The sequence below is a fragment of the Drosophila miranda genome, assembly GCF_003369915.1.
Source record: "Drosophila miranda strain MSH22 chromosome Y unlocalized genomic scaffold, D.miranda_PacBio2.1 Contig_Y1_pilon, whole genome shotgun sequence".
Lineage (NCBI taxonomy): Eukaryota > Metazoa > Arthropoda > Insecta > Diptera > Drosophilidae > Drosophila > Drosophila miranda.
In genome coordinates this window covers 27,826,358-27,851,387 of record NW_022881603.1, presented here as the reverse complement: position 1 = coordinate 27,851,387, position 25,030 = coordinate 27,826,358, and the positions used below count along the sequence as shown (strand labels likewise).

At 42.9% G+C, this 25,030-nt stretch overlaps 3 protein-coding genes and 1 pseudogene across 6 annotated transcripts; all 4 read right to left on the bottom strand.

Moving 5' to 3' along the window:
• Positions 1-3: 3 nt before the first annotated feature.
• Positions 4-4,216, bottom strand: LOC117189944 (putative odorant receptor 65c). 4 transcript variants are annotated; one of them, XM_033395027.1, is made up of 4 exons: positions 2,470-4,213; positions 2,245-2,416; positions 1,296-2,186; positions 4-1,234 (listed from the first exon to the last, which is right to left on the bottom strand). In XM_033395027.1, exons 3-4 carry the CDS (start codon positions 1,614-1,616, stop codon positions 1,181-1,183), a joined length of 375 nt encoding a protein of 124 aa, XP_033250918.1. In that variant the 5' UTR covers positions 1,617-2,186; positions 2,245-2,416; positions 2,470-4,213; the 3' UTR covers positions 4-1,180. The 4 variants fall into 4 exon arrangements, 3 of the variants coding, with proteins under 3 accessions (XP_033250918.1, XP_033250917.1, XP_033250916.1); XR_004473611.1 differs by lacking the exon at positions 4-1,234 and having other exon boundaries at positions 1,571-1,659; positions 1,719-2,186; positions 2,470-4,216; XM_033395026.1 differs by lacking the exon at positions 4-1,234 and having other exon boundaries at positions 1,589-1,949; positions 2,010-2,186; positions 2,470-4,216.
• On the bottom strand, positions 3,863-5,991 carry LOC117191565 (putative odorant receptor 65c). The gene is made up of 5 exons (XM_033396394.1): positions 5,840-5,991; positions 5,615-5,786; positions 5,183-5,556; positions 4,666-5,029; positions 3,863-3,916 (listed from the first exon to the last, which is right to left on the bottom strand). Exons 1-5 carry the CDS (start codon positions 5,989-5,991, stop codon positions 3,863-3,865), a joined length of 1,116 nt encoding a protein of 371 aa, XP_033252285.1.
• LOC117189946 lies at positions 4,959-10,908 on the bottom strand (annotated as a pseudogene).
• On the bottom strand, positions 10,555-12,192 carry LOC117191564 (putative odorant receptor 65c). Its single transcript, XM_033396393.1, has 3 exons — positions 11,772-12,192; positions 11,301-11,721; positions 10,555-10,608 (listed from the first exon to the last, which is right to left on the bottom strand). The coding sequence occupies exons 1-3, from the start codon at positions 12,125-12,127 to the stop codon at positions 10,555-10,557; spliced, it is 831 nt and encodes a 276-aa protein (XP_033252284.1). The 5' UTR covers positions 12,128-12,192.
• Positions 12,193-25,030: the final 12,838 nt, after the last annotated feature.

Genomic DNA, 25,030 nt, shown 5'->3' with positions numbered 1-25,030 from the left:
CTTCTTGGAGGACGTCAAGGTACGCCCGCTAGTGGGCCATTAAAAATGTTCCCTCTCGCAATTGATTGGCGAGAATTTCACAGCTGCTTGTTAGGGTCTCCAGGGAAAAATACCTCCGAATGGTCTTTAAAAATACAATTATTGGCATACTTGCACGTGTTCCTCTCCACTTAATGATTGGAATAATGAGTCAAGTGATTATCGAGCTCGGAACATTGAAAGGCACACATGCTCGTACACACACACTTCTCTTTGAATGTCTCTGTCTCTGCCTTTGGTAGGGGATATGCAACCAAACCGAATTGGTGGGATTGTTAATTTAATAATTTTTTGCGATATATTTTTCTACAATTTTGGTAGTGGGATTTTGGCTTTAAAAACTCGGGAAAAGTCGAAATAAATTCTTTGGGACCAGATGTATTATATCTTAAGATATGAGAAAAAAATTATCAAACATTTGGAAGGCCCCAAATCGATCATAAAAAGTCAGGTGGGTTCACAGTAGGTATGTGGTGTTGCATAGTGTTCCCAAATGTGCATCTAAATGCATACGATGTCATGATGTAAACCCAAGATCAGCTGTAGCCCTGCAAGTGATGTACATCGCTGCCCTAGCCTCGGCTCACAACGTTCCCTTCCCGCTCGATTGGTACGAGTATGAGTTTTACATAACCGTCTAAATTTCGTCGAAAGTTTATTTTTGGTTTAATTATGAGGGATGGCACTGGCTGGAAAATTTCTTTTTCTCTTTTTTCTTACGCTCTGGATATCTGTGAAAATTTCTATTTCTGAAGAAAAGCCATCGGGAAATTATATAATCCTTTGGTGAAAAATCCAATTAATAAATAAGTGCCCTTGGTGCATTCACTACCAAGGGGCGAACCACACCCTGAGCACTGAACCACAGCGAATAAGCATTTGTTCGACTGAAAGTCAGTGTGCCATATGTACATACATAGGATTCACTTTAGGATTGGAGCAACAAGAATAGCGATTATTATGCTCGGCGGCAGTACCATATGTTATGTGCAATTTGCTTCATTGTCTTGGCACGATTCGATACACTATCGACCAAAAGAAGAGCAAAGATTACCAGGGAGGGGTGTGTTTAATGTGGGAATCGGTGATACATATACGAGCATAAGTGAAATATAAGCTTGTTCAGAAGTGCAAGATTATTCTAGTCCAAAGTATTCAGCAGAAGCGTGAGGATTCCGTAGCACTGGTTGAGTATCTGGAAGAATAGTTGTGATGCACTCAGTGCTACCATTCAAGTGTTCTTCCATTAAACTCACGGCCTTGTAGTTAATCATATTAAAAGTGGGAAATGGAGTAGCTCTCATGATCAATGGTTCCTGGGCACGCAACATTATAAGGCGAATATTGCCATCGATTTTCTTGGACCCAACACTTGGGTCGCAGGCATCGTATGCAGCCTCGGCCACTTCCAGCGACTCCTGCGACATCATGTCCCCGAATTTCGTCCACATCGACAGGTGACCCAAGGCCAAGATCATTAGAAGTATGAACTGGCCTGCCACCTTGCGGTCGTGCCTGGCCATCATTGCCTCGAAGACCGACAGGGAGACCAGCAAGAAGTTGACGATCATTTGCATGATTAAAGGACCGTGGAATACCTCATTGCATCGATCCACAAGTCTGAAAAAGGGATACTTTAGTGGACGATCCTACTTGATTATCTTCTGATGATATTTGACCAGACGATGGATCTCCCATCGGAGGTGGAGGTGGCGAAGCTCAACGCACAGGACACTCAACGCAGTCGTCAGCTGGGATTAAATGGACACGGACATGCACTCGGTAACGGTCAGCCACGTGAGGTAGTATAGAATGTCGAAAGATTGTGATAAGTAGATGAGAATGTGTATTCTCGGATGCCTCAAAGGATCGTGCAAGTAAAACGAATGGGCTGCATGGAACGGCAACTCCTGTTGTGTCAAAAATGGCGTCGAAATTAATAGCACTATATAAATGATCATGGAAACCACCCAAATTATTTGCATTCCGATGACAATCAGATAATGCAAGCGCTTTGCCGATCGCACTCCTGCAGCAGCCGGGCCCGCTCTCTCCCAACGGTAGCACTCCTCGAGGCCATCGATTACCTCGTCCACGTTATCGGCATACAGCAGGAAATATATATACTTGAAATATATGAAAAACGACTGAAAATAAAGAATTTTGAGAAGTTATGTTTTTAAACAGTAAAGACTGAGTGCGAACCGCTATTATGAACGCGAGATCCCGTCCCAATTCCACAATGTCGTCCAGGGATTCAGAAGCGGCGTATAATATTGAGCTGAATAATATGGTACCCTTGACCAAAAGAAACACATGATAGGACCTCTGGCCAGGCACGCTGTTTTGCGTAGAGTTCGGGTAGTATCCCGTGCTTCTGTAATCCGAATCTGGTTAGCATTATGTACAAGATACAGATTTTATACGGACATTAGCTGTTCTCGGTTTAGGTATGGCACCGTGTGCTCGGGACACTTTGACGGGGTCCTATAAACCCTCCTGAACGGGGCATACGGCTTCACGAATCTCTTCCATTTCTTGCTCAGACGAAATCCGACCCGTTCGCCAGATGGTTCGACCATCTTCAAGTCCGTACAATCCGTACCGTACTGGCTGTGCAGAATGAATGAGCGACGAAAGGGGCTTCTTGGAGGACGTCAAGGTACGCCCGCTAGTGGGCCATTAAAAATGTTCCCTCTCGCAATTGATTGGCGAGAATTTCACAGCTGCTTGTTAGGGTCTCCAGGGAAAAATACCTCCGAATGGTCTTTAAAAATACAATTATTGGCATACTTGCACGTGTTCCTCTCCACTTAATGATTGGAATAATGAGTCAAGTGATTATCGAGCTCGGAACATTGAAAGGCACACATGCTCGTACACACACACTTCTCTTTGAATGTCTCTGTCTCTGCCTTTGGTAGGGGATATGCAACCAAACCGAATTGGTGGGATTGTTAATTTAATAATTTTTTGCGATATATTTTTCTACAATTTTGGTAGTGGGATTTTGGCTTTAAAAACTCGGGAAAAGTCGAAATAAATTCTTTGGGACCAGATGTATTATATCTTAAGATATGAGAAAAAAATTATCAAACATTTGGAAGGCCCCAAATCGATCATAAAAAGTCAGGTGGGTTCACAGTAGGTATGTGGTGTTGCATAGTGTTCCCAAATGTGCATCTAAATGCATACGATGTCATGATGTAAACCCAAGATCAGCTGTAGCCCTGCAAGTGATGTACATCGCTGCCCTAGCCTCGGCTCACAACGTTCCCTTCCCGCTCGATTGGTACGAGTATGAGTTTTACATAACCGTCTAAATTTCGTCGAAAGTTTATTTTTGGTTTAATTATGAGGGATGGCACTGGCTGGAAAATTTCTTTTTCGCTTTTTTCTTACGCTCTGGATATCTGTGAAAATTTCCATTTCTGAAGAAAAGCCATCGGGAAATTATATAATCCTTTGGTGAAAAATCCAATTAATAAATAAGTGCCTTTGGTGCATTCACTACCAAGGGGCGAACCACACCCTGAGCACTGAACCACAGCGAATAAGCATTTGTTCGACTGAAAGTCAGTGTGCCATATGTACATACATAGGATTCACTTTAGGATTGGAGCAACAAGAATAGCGATTATTATGCTCGGCGGCAGTACCATATGTTATGTGCAATTTGCTTCATTGTCTTGGCACGATTCGATACACTATCGACCAAAAGAAGAGCAAAGATTACCAGGGAGGGGTGTGTTTAATGTGGGAATCGGTGATACACATACGAGCATAAGTGAAATATAAGCTTGTTCAGAAGTGCAAGATTATTCTAGTCCAAAGTATTCAGCAGAAGCGTGAGGATTCCGTAGCACTGGTTGAGTATCTGGAAGAATAGTTGTGATGCACTCAGTTTTACCTGGGTGTTGTACTCGACAGGTCACTAAATTTCAAAACCCATACTACCATGGTTCGACAGTCTGTGATGGCGAAAGCGGGAAAGATGGCGTGGCTACTTGCACCAAGAAATAAGCTATCGCTGTACAGCAAAGTCACGATATACAAGTCCATCCTCAGCCCCATATGGAAATAAGCAATTCAAGTTTACGGCATCGCGTCAAAAACCAACTTAAATAAAATTAGAGTTGCTCAGTCAGTTCTACGACGAATATGCAATGCTCCATGGTACATACGAAACAGCGACATCGAGAGGGACCTAAAGGTTCCCAAAGTGGGCGATGTTATACAATTACATGCAGCAAGGTACTTGCAACGACTTGGTGGTCACCCTAATGCGCTAGCCAGACGTCTAATTAACCCGCCAAGGAAAAGAAGACTCAAAAGGAGTCATCCACTGGATCTCCCTACTAGATCCCTCCTATAACATCTCATTAACTTTTTGTAAATATTCTAAATAATGTATGTACCTACTCCATATATGTAACATTAAGTTTAAGTATGTATCTCCTGTGATCAATTGTTTTTCCCCTTAAATGTAAAACTAGATTAAGTTGCCACGAAAGGTAGCAGTAAACTTGTTTACAATAAAATACAAATTTTCACTGGTTGAGTATCTGGAAGAATAGTTGTGATGCACTCAGTGCTACCATTCAAGTGTTCTTCCATTAAACTCACGGCCTTGTAGTTAATCATATTAAAAGTGGGAAATGGAGTAGCTCTCATGATCAATGGTTCCTGGGCACGCAACATTATAAGGCGAATATTGCCATCGATTTTCTTGGACCCAACACTTGGGTCGCAGGCATCGTATGCAGCCTCGGCCACTTCCAGCGACTCCTGCGACATCATGTCCCCGAATTTCGTCCACATCGACAGGTGACCCAAGGCCAAGATCATTAGAAGTATGAACTGGCCTGCCACCTTGCGGTCGTGCCTGGCCATCATTGCCTCGAAGACCGACAGGGAGACCAGCAAGAAGTTGACGATCATTTGCATGATTAAAGGACCGTGGAATACCTCATTGCATCGATCCACAAGTCTGAAAAAGGGATACTTTAGTGGACGATCCTACTTGATTATCTTCTGATGATATTTGACCAGACGATGGATCTCCCATCGGAGGTGGAGGTGGCGAAGCTCAACGCACAGGACACTCAACGCAGTCGTCAGCTGGGATTAAATGGACACGGACATGCACTCGGTAACGGTCAGCCACGTGAGGTAGTATAGAATGTCGAAAGATTGTGATAAGTAGATGAGAATGTGTATTCTCGGATGCCTCAAAGGATCGTGCAAGTAAAACGAATGGGCTGCATGGAACGGCAACTCCTGTTGTGTCAAAAATGGCGTCGAAATTAATAGCACTATATAAATGATCATGGAAACCACCCAAATTATTTGCATTCCGATGACAATCAGATAATGCAAGCGCTTTGCCGATCGAACTCCTGCAGCAGCCGGGCCCGCTCTCTCCCAACGGTAGCACTCCTCGAGGCCATCGATTACCTTGTCCACGTTATCGGCATACAGCAGGAAATATATATACTTGAAATATATGAAAAACGACTGAAAATAAAGAATTTTGAGAAGTTATGTTTTTAAACAGTAAAGACTGAGTGCGAACCGCTATTATGAACGCGAGATCCCGTCCCAATTCCACAATGTCGTCCAGGGATTCAGAAGCGGCGTATAATATTGAGCTGAATAATATGGTACCCTTGACCAAAAGAAACACATGATAGGACCTCTGGCCAGGCACGCTGTTTTGCGTAGAGTTCGGGTAGTATCCCGTGCTTCTGTAATCCGAATCTGGTTAGCATTATGTACAAGATACAGATTTTATACGGACATTAGCTGTTCTCGGTTTAGGTATGGCACCGTGTGCTCGGGACACTTTGACGGGGTCCTATAAACCCTCCTGAACGGGGCATACGGCTTCACGAATCTCTTCCATTTCTTGCTCAGACGAAATCCGACCCGTTCGCCAGATGGTTCGACCATCTTCAAGTCCGTACAATCCGTACCGTACTGGCTGTGCAGAATGAATGAGCGACGAAAGGGGCTTCTTGGAGGACGTCAAGGTACGCCCGCTAGTGGGCCATTAAAAATGTTCCCTCTCGCAATTGATTGGCGAGAATTTCACAGCTGCTTGTTAGGGTCTCCAGGGAAAAATACCTCCGAATGGTCTTTAAAAATACAATTATTGGCATACTTGCACGTGTTCCTCTCCACTTAATGATTGGAATAATGAGTCAAGTGATTATCGAGCTCGGAACATTGAAAGGCACACATGCTCGTACACACACACTTCTCTTTGAATGTCTCTGTCTCTGCCTTTGGTAGGGGATATGCAACCAAACCGAATTGGTGGGATTGTTAATTTAATAATTTTTTGCGATATATTTTTCTACAATTTTGGTAGTGGGATTTTGGCTTTAAAAACTCGGGAAAAGTCGAAATAAATTCTTTGGGACCAGATGTATTATATCTTAAGATATGAGAAAAAAATTATCAAACATTTGGAAGGCCCCAAATCGATCATAAAAAGTCAGGTGGGTTCACAGTAGGTATGTGGTGTTGCATAGTGTTCCCAAATGTGCATCTAAATGCATACGATGTCATGATGTAAACCCAAGATCAGCTGTAGCCCTGCAAGTGATGTACATCGCTGCCCTAGCCTCGGCTCACAACGTTCCCTTCCCGCTCGATTGGTACGAGTATGAGTTTTACATAACCGTCTAAATTTCGTCGAAAGTTTATTTTTGGTTTAATTATGAGGGATGGCACTGGCTGGAAAATTTCTTTTTCGCTTTTTTCTTACGCTCTGGATATCTGTGAAAATTTCCATTTCTGAAGAAAAGCCATCGGGAAATTATATAATCCTTTGGTGAAAAATCCAATTAATAAATAAGTGCCTTTGGTGCATTCACTACCAAGGGGCGAACCACACCCTGAGCACTGAACCACAGCGAATAAGCATTTGTTCGACTGAAAGTCAGTGTGCCATATGTACATACATAGGATTCACTTTAGGATTGGAGCAACAAGAATAGCGATTATTATGCTCGGCGGCAGTACCATATGTTATGTGCAATTTGCTTCATTGTCTTGGCACGATTCGATACACTATCGACCAAAAGAAGAGCAAAGATTACCAGGGAGGGGTGTGTTTAATGTGGGAATCGGTGATACACATACGAGCATAAGTGAAATATAAGCTTGTTCAGAAGTGCAAGATTATTCTAGTCCAAAGTATTCAGCAGAAGCGTGAGGATTCCGTAGCACTGGTTGAGTATCTGGAAGAATAGTTGTGATGCACTCAGTTTTACCTGGGTGTTGTACTCGACAGGTCACTAAATTTCAAAACCCATACTACCATGGTTCGACAGTCTGTGATGGCGAAAGCGGGAAAGATGGCGTGGCTACTTGCACCAAGAAATAAGCTATCGCTGTACAGCAAAGTCACGATATACAAGACCATCCTCAGCCCCATATGGAAATAAGCAATTCAAGTTTACGGCATCGCGTCAAAAACCAACTTAAATAAAATTAGAGTTGCTCAGTCAGTTCTACGACGAATATGCAATGCTCCATGGTACATACGAAACAGCGACATCGAGAGGGACCTAAAGGTTCCCAAAGTGGGCGATGTTATACAATTACATGCAGCAAGGTACTTGCAACGACTTGGTGGTCACCCTAATGCGCTAGCCAGACGTCTAATTAACCCGCCAAGGAAAAGAAGACTCAAAAGGAGTCATCCACTGGATCTCCCTACTAGATCCCTCCTATAACATCTCATTAACTTTTTGTAAATATTCTAAATAATGTATGTACCTACTCCATATATGTAACATTAAGTTTAAGTATGTATCTCCTGTGATCAATTGTTTTTCCCCTTAAATGTAAAACTAGATTAAGTTGCCACGAAAGGTAGCAGTAAACTTGTTTACAATAAAATACAAATTTTCCACATGAAAAAAAAAAAAAAAAAAAAAAAGATGCACTCAGTGCTACCATTCAAGTGTTCTTCCATTAAACTCACGGCCTTGTAGTTAATCATATTAAAAGTGGGAAAGGGAGTATTGCCATCGATTTTCTTGGACCCAACACTTGGGTCGCAGGCATCGTATGCAGCCTCGGCCACTTCCAGCGACTCCTGCGACATCATGTCCCCGAATTTCGTCCACATCGACAGGTGACCCAAGGCCAAGATCATTAGAAGTATGAACTGGCCTGCCACCTTGCGGTCGTGCCTGGCCATCATTGCCTCGAAGACCGACAGGGAGACCAGCAAGAAGTTGACGATCATTTGCATGATTAAAGGACCGTGGAATACCTCATTGCATCGATCCACAAGTCTGAAAAAGGGATACTTTAGTGGACGATCCTACTTGATTATCTTCTGATGATATTTGACCAGACGATGGATCTCCCATCGGAGGTGGAGGTGGCGAAGCTCAACGCACAGGACACTCAACGCAGTCGTCAGCTGGGATTAAATGGACACGGACATGCACTCGGTAACGGTCAGCCACGTGAGGTAGTATAGAATGTCGAAAGATTGTGATAAGTAGATGAGAATGTGTATTCTCGGATGCCTCAAAGGATCGTGCAAGTAAACCGAATGGGCTGCATGGAACGGCAACTCCTGTTGTGTCAAAAATGGCGTCGAAATTAATAGCACTATATAAATGATCATGGAAACCACCCAAATTATTTGCATTCCGATGACAATCAGATAATGCAAGCGCTTTGCCGATCGCACTCCTGCAGCAGCCGGGCCCGCTCTCTCCCAACGGTAGCACTCCTCGAGGCCATCGATTACCTCGTCCACGTTATCGGCATACAGCAGGAAATATATATACTTGAAATATATGAAAAACGACTGAAAATAAAGAATTTTGAGAAGTTATGTTTTTAAACAGTAAAGACTGAGTGCGAACCGCTATTATGAACGCGAGATCCCGTCCCAATTCCACAATGTCGTCGGGGGATTCAGAAGCGGCGTATAATATTGAGCTGAATAATATGGTACCCTTGACCAAAAGAAACACATGATAGGACCTCTGGCCAGGCACGCTGTTTTGCGTAGAGTTCGGGTAGTATCCCGTGCTTCTGTAATCCGAATCTGGTTAGCATTATGTACAAGATACAGATTTTATACGGACATTAGCTGTTCTCGGTTTAGGTATGGCACCGTGTGCTCGGGACACTTTGACGGGGTCCTATAAACCCTCCTGAACGGGGCATACGGCTTCACGAATCTCTTCCATTTCTTGCTCAGACGAAATCCGACCCGTTCGCCAGATGGTTCGACCATCTTCAAGTCCGTACAATCCGTACCGTACTGGCTGTGCAGAATGAATGAGCGACGAAAGGGGCTTCTTGGAGGACGTCAAGGTACGCCCGCTAGTGGGCCATTAAAAATGTTCCCTCTCGCAATTGATTGGCGAGAATTTCACAGCTGCTTGTTAGGGTCTCCAGGGAAAAATACCTCCGAATGGTCTTTAAAAATACAATTATTGGCATACTTGCACGTGTTCCTCTCCACTTAATGATTGGAATAATGAGTCAAGTGATTATCGAGCTCGGAACATTGAAAGGCACACATGCTCGTACACACACACTTCTCTTTGAATGTCTCTGTCTCTGCCTTTGGTAGGGGATATGCAACCAAACCGAATTGGTGGGATTGTTAATTTAATAATTTTTTGCGATATATTTTTCTACAATTTTGGTAGTGGGATTTTGGCTTTAAAAACTCGGGAAAAGTCGAAATAAATTCTTTGGGACCAGATGTATTATATCTTAAGATATGAGAAAAAAATTATCAAACATTTGGAAGGCCCCAAATCGATCATAAAAAGTCAGGTGGGTTCACAGTAGGTATGTGGTGTTGCATAGTGTTCCCAAATGTGCATCTAAATGCATACGATGTCATGATGTAAACCCAAGATCAGCTGTAGCCCTGCAAGTGATGTACATCGCTGCCCTAGCCTCGGCTCACAACGTTCCCTTCCCGCTCGATTGGTACGAGTATGAGTTTTACATAACCGTCTAAATTTCGTCGAAAGTTTATTTTTGGTTTAATTATGAGGGATGGCACTGGCTGGAAAATTTCTTTTTCGCTTTTTTCTTACGCTCTGGATATCTGTGAAAATTTCCATTTCTGAAGAAAAGCCATCGGGAAATTATATAATCCTTTGGTGAAAAATCCAATTAATAAATAAGTGCCTTTGGTGCATTCACTACCAAGGGGCGAACCACACCCTGAGCACTGAACCACAGCGAATAAGCATTTGTTCGACTGAAAGTCAGTGTGCCATATGTACATACATAGGATTCACTTTAGGATTGGAGCAACAAGAATAGCGATTATTATGCTCGGCGGCAGTACCATATGTTATGTGCAATTTGCTTCATTGTCTTGGCACGATTCGATACACTATCGACCAAAAGAAGAGCAAAGATTACCAGGGAGGGGTGTGTTTAATGTGGGAATCGGTGATACACATACGAGCATAAGTGAAATATAAGCTTGTTCAGAAGTGCAAGATTATTCTAGTCCAAAGTATTCAGCAGAAGCGTGAGGATTCCGTAGCACTGGTTGAGTATCTGGAAGAATAGTTGTGATGCACTCAGTTTTACCTGGGTGTTGTACTCGACAGGTCACTAAATTTCAAAACCCATACTACCATGGTTCGACAGTCTGTGATGGCGAAAGCGGGAAAGATGGCGTGGCTACTTGCACCAAGAAATAAGCTATCGCTGTACAGCAAAGTCACGATATACAAGTCCATCCTCAGCCCCATATGGAAATAAGCAATTCAAGTTTACGGCATCGCGTCAAAAACCAACTTAAATAAAATTAGAGTTGCTCAGTCAGTTCTACGACGAATATGCAATGCTCCATGGTACATACGAAACAGCGACATCGAGAGGGACCTAAAGGTTCCCAAAGTGGGCGATGTTATACAATTACATGCAGCAAGGTACTTGCAACGACTTGGTGGTCACCCTAATGCGCTAGCCAGACGTCTAATTAACCCGCCAAGGAAAAGAAGACTCAAAAGGAGTCATCCACTGGATCTCCCTACTAGATCCCTCCTATAACATCTCATTAACTTTTTGTAAATATTCTAAATAATGTATGTACCTACTCCATATATGTAACATTAAGTTTAAGTATGTATCTCCTGTGATCAATTGTTTTTCCCCTTAAATGTAAAACTAGATTAAGTTGCCACGAAAGGTAGCAGTAAACTTGTTTACAATAAAATACAAATTTTCCACATGAAAAAAAAAAAAAAAAAAAAAAAGATGCACTCAGTGCTACCATTCAAGTGTTCTTCCATTAAACTCACGGCCTTGTAGTTAATCATATTAAAAGTGGGAAAGGGAGTAGCTCTCATGATCAATGGTTCCTGGGCACGCAACATTATAAGGCGAATATTGCCATCGATTTTCTTGGACCCAACACTTGGGTCGTAGGCATCGTATGCAGCCTCGGCCACTTCCAGCGACTCCTGCGACATCATGTCCCCGAATTTCGTCCACATCGACAGGTGACCCAAGGCCAAGATCATTAGAAGTATGAACTGGCCTGCCACCTTGGGGTCGTGCCTGGCCATCATTGCCTCGAAGACCGACAGGGAGACCAGCAAGAAGTTGACGATCATTTGCATGATTAAAGGACCGTGGAATACCTCATTGCTTCGATCCACCAGACTGAAATAGGGACATCTATAGTAGACGTCAATGGTCTCACTTATTCGTACCTGATAATCTTCTGATGAGATTTGACCAGACGATTGATCTCCCATCGGAGCAGATCCTCGTCTCCATCGCAGATCTGGTGGAGTTGCCGAAGCTCAACGCACAGGACAGTCAATCCAGTCGTTAGCTGCGAATAAATACTGATCGATAACTCGGTAGAGACGAGCCCCGTAAGGAAGTACAGAATGCTCCAAGAATGTGATATGTATATGAGGATGTGTGTCACGGGGTGCTTTGATGAATCGTGTAAGTGGAAAGGGTAGGAAACATGCAACGGAAGGTCCTGCTGTGTCCAGAGGGGCGTGGTAACCAATAGCAGGACGAAGACGACCATGGAAACCGCCCAAATTATTTGCATTCCGATGACAATCAAATAATGTGTAGCGTGCAGGTGTGGGATAGCTGTCGTTTACCCATACTAGTATGAAGAGATTTCGTGTGCACCTCTAGCTATGCTCTGACTAAGCTCGCCGGATTGTCGGGGTTCGTTCTACTCTCTCCTAACACATACTGACACACACTCGCTTAATGTTTTAGGTGCACATTAAAAAATTAAAAAAAAAAGAAGAACCAAACATAAAACTAACAACAGAATCCAGGTTTAACCGGAGCAAGGAAATGGGTTATGGGACTAACAAGTTGGTTGTGGAAAGTGTGGACATACTTATCAATTACTCTACTCAAATGATGAAAAACTCCGGTGTTAGTGAGCATCTCTATCTTCTCTACCCTCCCAACCTATGCTATACAGGTAACCTGACCGTATAGACCCTTGAATAACGTTAAACAGTTATCATCCCACCACTTCGATCATGCCTTTCTGAGGACGGACTCCTGAATTTAGAACATATTATGATTGTACTTCAAAATCAATATCATTATATATATATTTCAATAAATCCCTAATCATATAATTAAATTCTTGGAGGGGGGTTTTCTTAACTTATAATTAAATTCATTTTTTGCTGTGTCTCGATAGCTTAATATATATGTAAAGAATTGAGAAGAAATATTAGGAAAAATAAAGATTTAACGAGGGGGAACGTTGTGAGTTGCTGCGGACACCGCAACTCTACAGTTATACCCGATACTTAGTCAGTATGGCTCTTCTCCGGCAGACGCCGCTAATATTAAACGACACGACAAAGAGTGCGTGCGAGAGAGACAGAAAATCAGTCTGAGCGTGACGTCGGGCGCTGCGTAGCCAGTGCAAATTGATTTGTTCCTTTTGGGTATAAAAATGATCCGATCTGATACCAAATTTGGTTGCTCTGGCTCTTATAGGTTCTGAGATCCTTGAACTCATATTTTGCAATTATTTCAAATGTCCTTGCCAGCAAGCCCAGTCACATTTCAAGAGGTGGTGCAGCAAATTAAGAAGCTGAAGGCCAAAAAATCCCCTGGTGAGGACCTGCTGGACAACAGGACTTTAAAACTTCTGCCTAAAAAAGCGCTGCTATTTATAGTGCTGCTCCTCAACAGCATTCTTAGGATAGGACACTTTCCTACCTGCTGGAAGATGGCGCTAATCTCCATGGTACCTAAGCCAGAAAAACAACACACAGAAGTCGATGGCTACAGACCAATTAGCCTGCTCTCAGCGCTAGGGAAGATGGCGGAAAGAATGATACTGAACCGCATCATGCAGCTTGAACCTGTAAAGAAAAGAATTCCAAAGTGGCAGTTTGGATTTAGACAAGGTCACGGCACGCCAGAACAACTTCATCGAGTGGTCAACTTCGCGCTTGATGCAATGGAGCAAAAAATGTATTCGGTAGCTGTGTTTATGGACATTCAACAAGCGTTTGACAGGGTGTGGCATGATGGCCTCCTCTTTAAGCTGAGAAACATATTGCCGCCGCAGCTATTCCAGCTGGTGAGTAGCTTTCTAATGGACAGAAGTTTTAGAGTTGTTGTAAATGGAGCAAAATCATCGAAGCGCCCAATCTGTGCAGGCGTCCCACAAGGCAGCGTTCTTGGACCAACGTTATATACCCTATATACAGCCGATATGCCTTCCTCAAGGGTAATAACTGGGTTGGACGAGGAATATGTGTTGATAGCAACCTACGCGGATGACACTGCAGTGCTGACCAGAAGTCCAAGCATAAATCTAGCTACGGAAGCTCTGCAACAATATGTGAGCAGCTTTGAGGTCTGGGCTCAGAAATGGAACATAGGCATCAACAGCAGCAAATGTGCTAATGTTACTTTTGCTACGAGAACACTTTCTTGCGGAGGCATTAATATGCTGGGCTCCACACTTACGCACAAGAGCTCGTACAAATACCTGGGTGTTGTACTCGACAGGTCACTAAATTTCAAAACCCATACTACCATGGTTCGACAGTCTGTGATGGCGAAAGCGGGAAAGATGGCGTGGCTACTTGCACCAAGAAATAAGCTATCGCTGTACAGCAAAGTCACGATATACAAGTCCATCCTCAGCCCCATATGGAAATACGCACTTCAAGTTTACGGCATCGCGTCAAAAACCAACTTAAATAAAATTAGAGTTGCTCAGTCAAAAATTCTACGACGAATATGCAATGCTCCATGGTACATACGAAACAGCGACATCGAGAGGGACCTAAAGGTTCCCAAAGTGGGCGATGTTATACAATTACATGCAGCAAGGTACTTGCAACGACTTGGTGGTCACCCTAATGCGCTAGCCAGACGACTAATTAACCCGCCAAGGAAAAGAAGACTCAAAAGGAGTCATCCACTGGATCTCCCTACTAGATCCCTCCTATAACATCTCATTAACTTTTTGTAAATATTCTAAATAATGTATGTACCTACTCCATATATGTAACATTAAGTTTAAGTATGTTTCTCCTGTGATCAATTGTTTTTCCCCTTAAATGTAAAACTAGATTAAGTTGCCACGAAAGGTAGCAGTAAACTTGTTTACAATATAATACAAATTTTCCACATGAAAAAAAAAAAAAAAAATATTTTGCAATTGGCAAAGCCGACCATGAAACCTGTGTGTTAGAGAGAGACAGAGCGAGAAAGAATGAAATTGTTTTCTTGATTCTGGCTATAATAATTATACGATCTGGTTGAGATTTTACACTCTAGAACATATAGTCATCCTCTACGATTCTGCGTTTTTGGTTTTATCGTATCTTTAAAAATGTGGATGCCACAGATTTTCGTCCTTTGTGGGGGCGGAAGTGGGCGGGGCGGTATCACAGAAGTCTGGATCCAAAACATCGTTGCTCTAGCTCTTATAGTCTTTGAGCACTAGGCGCTGAAGGGGACGGACAGACGGACGGACGGACAGACGGACAGACGGACGGACGGACAGACGGACAGACGGACAGACAAACATGGCTCAATCGACTCGGCTATTGATGCTGATCAAGAATATATATACTTTATGGGGTCGGAAACGATTCCTTCTGGACATTACACACATCCACTTTTACCACAAATCTAATATACCCCAATACTCATTTTGAGTATCGGGTATAAAAATGACCATCATATATGGGTAACAGATTCTAAAGGGGTGAGAGGTACCAATACATTATGGTTACGGATATATAAAGGTGATATCAATAGAAAAATATATGTAACACGCAGGTTACTTCCCAGCTCAGTGCATATATGTACTTGTTCTTATTTACAAACTCACAGCGATTTTGGTAGGCTAGTACCGTTTATTCCATCCGTGATCGTTGAGCTCAATAATGACGTTGGTGTATACTTCTAAGGAAAAGAAAAGATATTTAATACGAGTATATATGCACGTGAGCGTACTAGAGTGTACTGCTTTGTAATCTCAAGAAAAATTAATGTTGCTCTCATACCCATTAGTTTCCAAAAACCATTATGTTGGCTGGGTTACATAGCTAACTATAAAACTGTATACATCGTGTGACGAAAGAGAATGGTTTTAGCCTGGCACATGAAATCTAGAGGAAAAAGGGGCGTGTGTTACATCAACGAGTAACTACGATCCTCTATTGACGTGGTCGAGAGACATGTCAGCCAGGCTGAGTAGGACTGCGCCGTCGGAAGTATCCAACAATAATGCAATCAATTCGAGTCGCTGGCGCAGCTAAATCAGTTGACGATGGGGTACATTAGCTCCTTAGCTTGACTTCAGGTTGCCGATCCGATTCGACGTCGGTCTGCGGACTACACTTTCATTGGAGGCTCGATCAATGGCGCCAAAAATAAAGTTCCGGAGGCGCCTCTTGGTTTTCGCCGTGCATCCACACGGTTGTTGAGGCTTTCGACAGACAACGCCAAGCTGCAGGTCTCGCTGTTCGGTGTTTTCCCGCGGGTTCACTACTTGTCTTTTCGATCCGCCCCACCACTCTCGTAGACCACACCGTATATGCCCTCTTATGCAACTGATGATCGCACGAGCAGTACCGTGGCTACGGGCCGCCGTCCTATAACACAAATTCTTATATATATATATTACCACGAACACTTTCCAAACTAATCACGGACATATCAGCTAGGTTTTTCTTTACACTGCTTTCCTGGGTAAATCTCCTGATTCTCGGTCTTAATTGAAACTCAACTCGAGAGGTATGGCGTAGATGCCAGAACTGTTCGTTGGCTAAATATATATGTAAGATATTATTTAGAGTATTGTTTATTCGTATTATTATCGCGGTGGCCCGGTATGTGTGCTTACAAAAGTTCTTAATGTTACGGCTTATTTCTGCTGATTTTCTGCTGCTGCTTGAGTCGCGTCCGTATGCTGCTGTTCTCTCCTTTTCACTGCTTCGCTCGGTTCCTCTTCTTCTCTGTCCGCTGTTGATCTGCTTCTGTTACTACTGCTGTTGCTGCTGCTGTTACTACTGCTGTTGCTGCTAATCAGCTGTTCCTCAGCTGCTGTTATTACTGCTGTTGCTTATCTCCGCTGCCCCCTCAATAGGCCAGCTGGCCCACTCCTTCTTACACTCGGTCATCCTGATTAGTCATCAGTCCCTGATGACCATGCGTCCTCGTTTTCTACAGAGAACCTCCATAGTTTCATGTTATCATTGCTTGTGGTCGTATTGCTTGGTCCTTCGACGTCTGCTGCCTTCCGAACATTATAGCGTCCGCCTCGTTTCACGTTGGTTATTTCGTATGGTCCTAAGAATTCGCTGGCCATCTTTCTTCCGGTTACAAATTGTGTTCTACGTATGGCTACGAGATCTCCGATTTTGTATCCGTATTCGCATTTCCGCTTTTTATCGAATTGTTCCTTGTATCTGTCCTGGGCCTGCTGAATATTTTCTTTTGCCTCTTGTCGCATCTTTTGCCTCTCGTCTTCAAAATTATCAACCATCTCTTTTTCTATTAGCTGAAGTATGTCGCTATCCGGTCCAGAACGCATTTTTACCCCGATCATCAGCTCAAATGGACAACGCTTTGTAGACACATGAACAGTGCTGTTAATAGCCCTCTGAACTCGCGGTACGAACTTATACCATCTTCCAGGTTCCTCCGACGACAATTTGGAAATGATGCTCAGAATAGATCGGTTTACGCGTTCAATTTGTCAGTTTCCTCTTGGTACCCCTGTGGTGCTCCATATGTGTTCGATGTTCTTTTCCTTGACAAACTCCTCAAAAATTGAAGATGTAAATGCTGCTCCACGATCGCTTACTATGCGTGCCGGATTACCAAATACATCAGACCACTCCCTTAACTTCTTAAGAACTTCGTCTGCTCCTGTTGTTTTTGTGGGATACATCCATACGAACTTACTGAAGCTATCAACCATTGCGAAGATGTACTTGTAATGCTTTGAAGTAGCATCCATAGGCCCAAGGTGATCCACGTGTATAGTATACAGCGGCTGTGATCCTTTGTCAATTTGATGCAGAAATCCCTCTTTTTTGCCAAGCTTTTTGTTGTAGATTATACATTTCATACAGTTTCCTATGATCTGCATTACTTTTCCTTCCAGATGTGGAATCCAATAGCTCTGCTGTACGGTATGCATTGTTTTTGAGCGGCAAAGTGTCCTGCGTTGTGAGCGTCGGTTATTATTTCTTTTTCTAATGACTTCGGTATTGCCAGCATGTCCGTGCCTTGCACCACTTTGTATACGAGACCAGCTTTCATATGGTTTACTTTTCAAAATTTCGGAAACTGCTTTGATCATCGTATCCTCCTGCTGGGCTTTCTTAATTCTTGCTGTGACTTCCGAAGATACCATCATGACATCAATTGGGTACCTACTCAGGCAATCCACATGCTTCAGCCGTTCTCCTGGTCTGTGTTCCACTTCAAAGTCGTAGTCCTGCAAGTACAGGACCCATTGGGCTACCTCCCGCGGAACGTCCTTCTTGCTTAACGTTTGCTTGAAAGCAGCGCAATCCGTTACGAGCTTAAAGTTGGTTCCAAGTATGTACTGACGAAATTTTTTGCACGCTAGGAAAATTGCTTTGGCTTCCTGTATATAGCTATGCTGTCGTGCTTCAGATTCCGAGGTTTTCTTACTCCAGAATAAGATCGGATGCAATTGTCCTTCGTGCCATTGTAACAACGCCGCTGCAAACCCGTCCTTTGACGCATCAGTGTGTATCTCGGTTTTTGCATTCCTGCGATAAAGTTTCAAGACCGGCTCTTTCACCAATGCTTCCTTTAATGTAGCGAACGCCTGCTGCTCCTCCAGACTCATTTTAAATGGGACATCTTTTCGCAGCAGATTGGTCAGTGGTTTGGCGATTAGCGAATAGTTTCTTATGAATTTACGGAAAACCCCAGTTAATCCTAAAAACGACTGCACAGTCTTTATGTTTTTCGGCATCGGGAACTTGCTGACGGCTTTGGTTTTCTCCAATCCAGGTTTGATTTCCCCTCCTCCAACTTGATGACCCAAAAATGTAATGGTCAACTGCAGAAATCGGCACTTCTTCCACTTTATCTTCAGCCCGTATTCAGCTGCTGCATCAAAAACCTTCTTCAGCTTTCCCAGGCATTCGTCGGCGGTTTCAGCGTGTATAACGATATCGTCCATGTACAGGTCAAGAATGTTTTCATTTATAAGGTTTTGAAATACAAACCTTATAAAACGGATGAAAACTGCTGGCGAATTGCAAAAACCGAAAGGCGCACGGTTGAACTCAAAGAGGCCTTCCTTCGTTATGAACGCCGTATATTTTTTGCTGCTTTCTTCCACAGGAACGTGGAAAAACCCATTTTCTAAGTCCATGATGGTGAACACCTTAGCATTTTCCAGTTTTTCCAGCACCTCTTCAACGATTGGAACGGGAAAGCAATCTTTCAAGACCATCTTGTTCAACTGACGATAGTCCACGCAGACCCGGCTGCTCCCATCCTTTTTCTTGACAATTACAGTCCGACTTGCGAAATTTGATGATGAGCGTCGTATTATCCCAGCGTTGGCCCATTCATCGATCTGCTGCTTGACAAAGTCGGCTTCGCTGATGGCCACTCGACTTGGCGAATGTCGAAACGGCGCTATTTTCTCGTCCGGTACGATCTTCAGCATGATCGGGCACACTGCAGTCTGCTTCTTTTCAGTAAAGTCCTGAATCATTGATTGGACGGCATCTCTGAACTGCGATGGAATGTTTATGTCAGTATTTGCTTCGACCACGTTGTAAATACTTATCTGTTTGGTGTCCTCAGTTTCCTCCCCCGGCAGGGGAGAAAACTTATATCCTCCTGGCGTTGATGTCATTGTGAACTTGGATATTAGCGAATAGTTTCTTATGAATTTACGGAAAAACCCAGTTAATCCTAAAAACGACTGCACAGCTTTTATGTTTTTCGGCATCGGGAACTTGCTGACGGCTTTGGTTTTCTCCAATCCAGGCTTGATTTCCCCTCCTCCAACTTGATGACCCAAAAATGTAATGGTCAACTGCAGAAATCGGCACTTCTTCCACTTTATCTTCAGCCCGTATTCAGCTGCTGCATCAAAAACCTTCTTCAGCTTTCCCAGGCATTCGTCGGCGGTTTCAGCGTGTATAACGATATCGTCCATGTACAGGTCAAGAATGTTTTCATTTATAAGGTTTTGAAATACAAACCTTATAAAACGGATGAAAACTGCTGGCGAATTGCAAAAACCGAAAGGCGCACGGTTTAACTCAAAGAGGCCTTCCTTCGTTATGAACGCCGTATATTTTTTGCTGCTTTCTTCCACAGGAACGTGGAAAAACCCATTTTCTAAGTCCATGATGGTGAACACCTTAGCATTTTCCAGTTTTTCCAGCACCTCTTCAACGATTGGAACGGGAAAGCAATCTTTCAAGACCATCTTGTTCAACTGACGATAGTCCACGCAGACCCGGCTGCTCCCATCCTTTTTCTTGACAATTACAGTCCGACTTGCGAAATTTGATGATGAGCGTCGTATTATCCCAGCGTTGGCCCATTCATCGATCTGCTGCTTGACAAAGTCGGCTTCGCTGATGGCCACTCGACTTGGCGAATGTCGAAACGGCGCTATTTTCTCGTCCGGTACGATCTTCAGCATGATCGGGCACACTGCAGTCTGCTTCTTTTCAGTAAAGTCCTGAATCATTGATTGGACGGCATCTCTGAACTGCGATGGAATGTTTATGTCAGTATTTGCTTCGACCACGTTGTAAATACTTATCTGTTTGGTGTCCTCAGTTTCCTCCCCAGGCAGGGGAGAAAACTTATATCCTCCTGGCGTTGATGTCATTGTGAACTTGGATATAAAGTCGTGTCCTAGCAACAATTCGCATCCGACGGCATGATCGGCCACCACAAGGAATTTGTGTGCCAGTCGCATTCCGTCGATCTCCACTTCTGCCGTAAACTGCCCAGCGGAGCGTGTGATGTTGTTTCCAAGTCCCCTCAAAGTTGACGAACTGACTTGCAGATGGATACCACTCATTTTGCCGAACACTGACATCTTTAATAGGGAAACATCTGCACCGGTGTCTATGAGCCCCTTGACTTGCACGTCGTTAATTTTAAGAGACTTCAGGCGTTTTTCCTCATATGCAACGTTTACGGCAGCAGCACTCGGGCAATCCTTAGACATGTGTCCAGTCTGATTGCAGCGGAAACACTTTAATGCAGCTCGGCAATCCTTGCGTAGATGCCCCTGGGATCCACAATTGTAGCAGTGTTGCTTCCTTTCATATTTGGTGAAATTTGACTTCTTTCCGAACGGCTGTGAGTCTTTTTGTTTCGGGGCCAAACCCCCATCAACCGCGAGCGTTCTTTCGTAGATGTCGTACTTCTCTCGCAGCTGCTTGTATGAGCTGCATCCATTCAAGGTGTACTTATAATCCGTTTTTAAATTCAGTCCGTCGACAATGTATCGAATCACCGACTCCGTGTCTGTTGTCCCACGTGCAGCAATGCGTTTCATCTGTAGTATATATTCGTGAAAACTTTCGCCGGCCATTTTCACTCGCAGAGACAATTGATTGCGAATTTGCGCACTGCATAAACGCTCACACTCAAACTCCTGTAAAAGTTGGTGACGCAATTGGCCGTACTCATACACTGCTGTGGACTCGAGAAAAAGAGCGGCTGTACCTGTCATTTTTGCTCGGGCTTGCACGTATTTTTGTTTGTCATTTAGTCTGTATGCTTCAGACTGCTGTACCGACATATTTTCTCCGTTGAATTCTGGAATAATTTTGGCAAAATTTTCCACTACCAGCTTTGCATCACTTTTCTTGTCTATTTCATCAGCATTTATTTTCATCGAGAGCAGTTGAACCAGCTGTTGGAGCGTCTGTGTGTTTTCTTCTAGGAGTGTTGACCTCATCGCTCCCTCGTTCGCGTTTTGCTGCATATTCCCGGCTGGTGGTCCACTTGTATTTTCCATTATAATTCTACTGCGCAATACTCTTGTGGGCAGCCGGCTTGAAACAACCCTTTTTTCTCGGTTCTTCTTCTTTTCACCCACTCGCTGTCTCGCTTCCTCTGCTTGCGGCTTCTGAGAGTCTAATGCGCAGTTTTTTTGCACCGAATTTTTGCTTTTCCGTCTCGCTTCGTCTGCTGCCGGCTTCTGAGACATGAGACGCACAATTTTTGATTTTTTCCACTTTACACAGGCAGTACGCGAGTGGTTGAGCCCCCAAATGTAAGATATTATTTAGAGTATTGTTTATTCGTATTATTATCGCGGTGGCCTGGTATGTGTGCTTACAAAAGTTCTTAATGTTACGGCTTATTTCTGCTGATTTTCTGCTGCTGCTTGAGTCGCGTCCGTATGCTGCTGTTCTCTCCTTTTCACTGCTTCGCTCGGTTCCTCTTCTTCTCTGTCCGCTGTTGATCTGCTTCTGTTACTACTGCTGTTGCTGCTGCTGTTACTACTGCTGTTGCTGCTAATCAGCTGTTCCTCTGCTGCTGTTATTACTGCTGTTGCCTATCTTCGCTGCCCCCTCAATAGGCCAGCTGGCCCACTCCTTCTTACATATATATATATATATATAGTTAAATATCCGCAACTCGATTTTAAGTTTTTAAAAAAAAACTTTTATTTTACAACTTAAATATCTTTATGTTGTAATGTGCCAGAAATTCATATTCGTAGAGGTGTGAGATTGTATGTACGGATGGAGGTTGTACATACTTTTTTTTGACGGTCAGACACCAATAGTATAGCAGGATTTCGGAACGTGTACCTCTAGCTATGCTCTAACTAGCTCGCCGGAATGTTGTGGGATCTTTCCTACTCTCCCTTCTGCTATACGAACACATTCGCAAAGATGTTTTAGGTACACTTGATTTAATGTTCAAAAGGAACTCTACCAAAGAAATCAAAAAGAAAATAATGTGAATTTTAACTAACTGTTTAACCGACTACCGACAAATAGTCAGGCTATATTCCGTCGCTCTTGGGGACCTCAGATGACTTTGACCCCTTCTCTACCCTCCCTACCTTTGTATGCCGTTTAATCGACAGCATAACCCTAATCGAGCGCATCTCTATTTGATCATCGGACTTCCTCAGGCTCTACTCAGGACAAACACGAAAGGTTTAATGTTCCATTATTATCTACTAATTATTATTTAATAACTCAAAATTTAAGGGTTTGGACTTCATGGTTTTCCAGATAAGTATAAACTTAGCATAAAGTAATTAAATAAAGAAGGAGGAAATAGTAGCAAGTTATACCTAGTTATATGTGTATATGTATATAGGACTTATGTGTAGAGAATATGGCGTAAAAGAAATTAAATTGGAAAGAAGAGAAAAATATGATAATTATATAACTAGAAGGCAAACGTGAAAGAAAAATTAGTAGCCGATCCGCTTTAAATTATGGCACGGATATGGTTGTTTTATATACCGGAATAGAAGTTTTATAAGACAGATATATATTTCGAAAATACTCGAGAATTCCGTTTAAGGAAGTTTCGTAACTCACTCATACTTTATACGAATTATCCGGCGTGTCCGTTGAGCTCAAGGGGCGACGTAGGAACATATTCTGAGGAAGGGAGAAAAATTATGAATATACAGGTCTTCACTTCTAATTCGGATGAAACACCGATTTTCCTTCCATTTCCATACCCGTACGACGACGATTTGCCACTCAACGGCGGATCTTAAAAAAATGTGGTTTTCATTTGCGCTAATTTCTAATTATGGGTAATTATATACATTATTGGTTTTTTTTTTTCTTTTTAAATCTAGACAATACAAAAATAGTTAGTGCGTAGCCTAATCTTTAATAAATGGAATATCTCATGACGAGACTCAAAACTAATACTTTGGTACATTTTCACACGACGACTATTAAACGGCAGTGTGGATCGCCGCAGAATAATGTATTATTTTCACAGTTTGAGAACCACTCCACATACTGCGAAGAACTATATGCGAAAGCCTTAGCCGCGCGCTTAATTCATAAGCGAGAAGGGTGACGAGTGCGGCATATTAGTTTCTCCGAATTCGCAAGAAAACCATTCTTCTCGTCTTACTCCAAAATGTACTTCAGCTCAAGTATGCCTCCACATAACTTCGGGTTTCACTCTAGTATATCTTCGGACGGCTCTTTCTGGTTTATTTGGTTGTAGTTATCGTTGGTTTATGTAGATGCTGGTTCCTGGGAAATCCGAGGTCTTTCCCAGATCTACTAAGAAATCGATCGACTTTGACGACCTCGTTCTTGGAGGGGGGGTCAATTGGTTTTTCTTTCCCAGTGTCGAACGTAGTAAGATTTCCAGCCCTATGATACGAGACTGTTAAAGCTGTGTCACTATTGTAAGGTCCAAATACCTTTTATTTTTTCTTAATCCAAAAGGAATAATGTAGTCCCTCAGAACTTCAATTTACTTGGCACGTGTTTGATTGCACAACGTTTTCAAATTCACTTGGATCTATATATTTGTATAAAAAGACACATCCGAATTCGCACAGCTTCACTATAGCAATGATCTAGCCAGAAGTTCTATTAATTGCATTAGCCCTTACGATCGGAACTTTACCTTCCACAACCAACGGGGTAATCGTACGATTTTAGACAAAGCTTACACCTTGCTTCCCTAGATAACGGAGTAATCGTACAATGCTAAGCAAAGCTTACACATAGCTTCCACGACTAACGGAGTAATCGTATGATTTCTAGAAAAGCTTTAAAACATAACTCCCACAGATCCACGCTGCTTCTCTAAATTAGACATTAAGCTCTTCAATGGAAGCTTTAACTACTGCTCTCTTGTAATTGATCTCTTATCTTGTTTTTGTAAAGAGCAGAGTTAATGTTAAACGCGAGGGCCGTACTTCCCAAGCTGTTCTCTGGAGTTTTAGAGTCACAACTGGCCACTACACCACAGTTGAGGAAGCGCTAGTTTTAACTGGCGAAGCCTAAACGGAAAAAGGACAGTTGCCTAGTGTTTCACTTGTATGTCTTTGAGGTGAAATATTCCTAAGTTTTTACCCTGTTCGTTCTGCAGTTGATAATAGGATGAGCCAACTCGTCTTGATACCACGGCTGAAATAAAAACCGGCGCTAACTTTGCATTGAACTTTTTAATAGCATTGCTTTGGCAGAAATTGCGGGCAAGTACTGGCTCTCCAACCTTAAACTCTACTTTTCGACAGCGTAGATTATATCGCCTAGAATTTTGTTCATGTGACTCTTTCACCTTTTTCTTTGCCGATTCGCGAATAATTTGTAGTGCTTCCGGATAACTAATGCGGCTATCCTCCGATAAGAGTCTTAAGCGGCGAAGCAACTCAGTCTTTGCCATTCAGAATCATATTTTGTCCAAAGGTTAGGAAATAGGGCGAGTACCCGGTGCTTTGGTGAATGTTGGATCTGAGAGC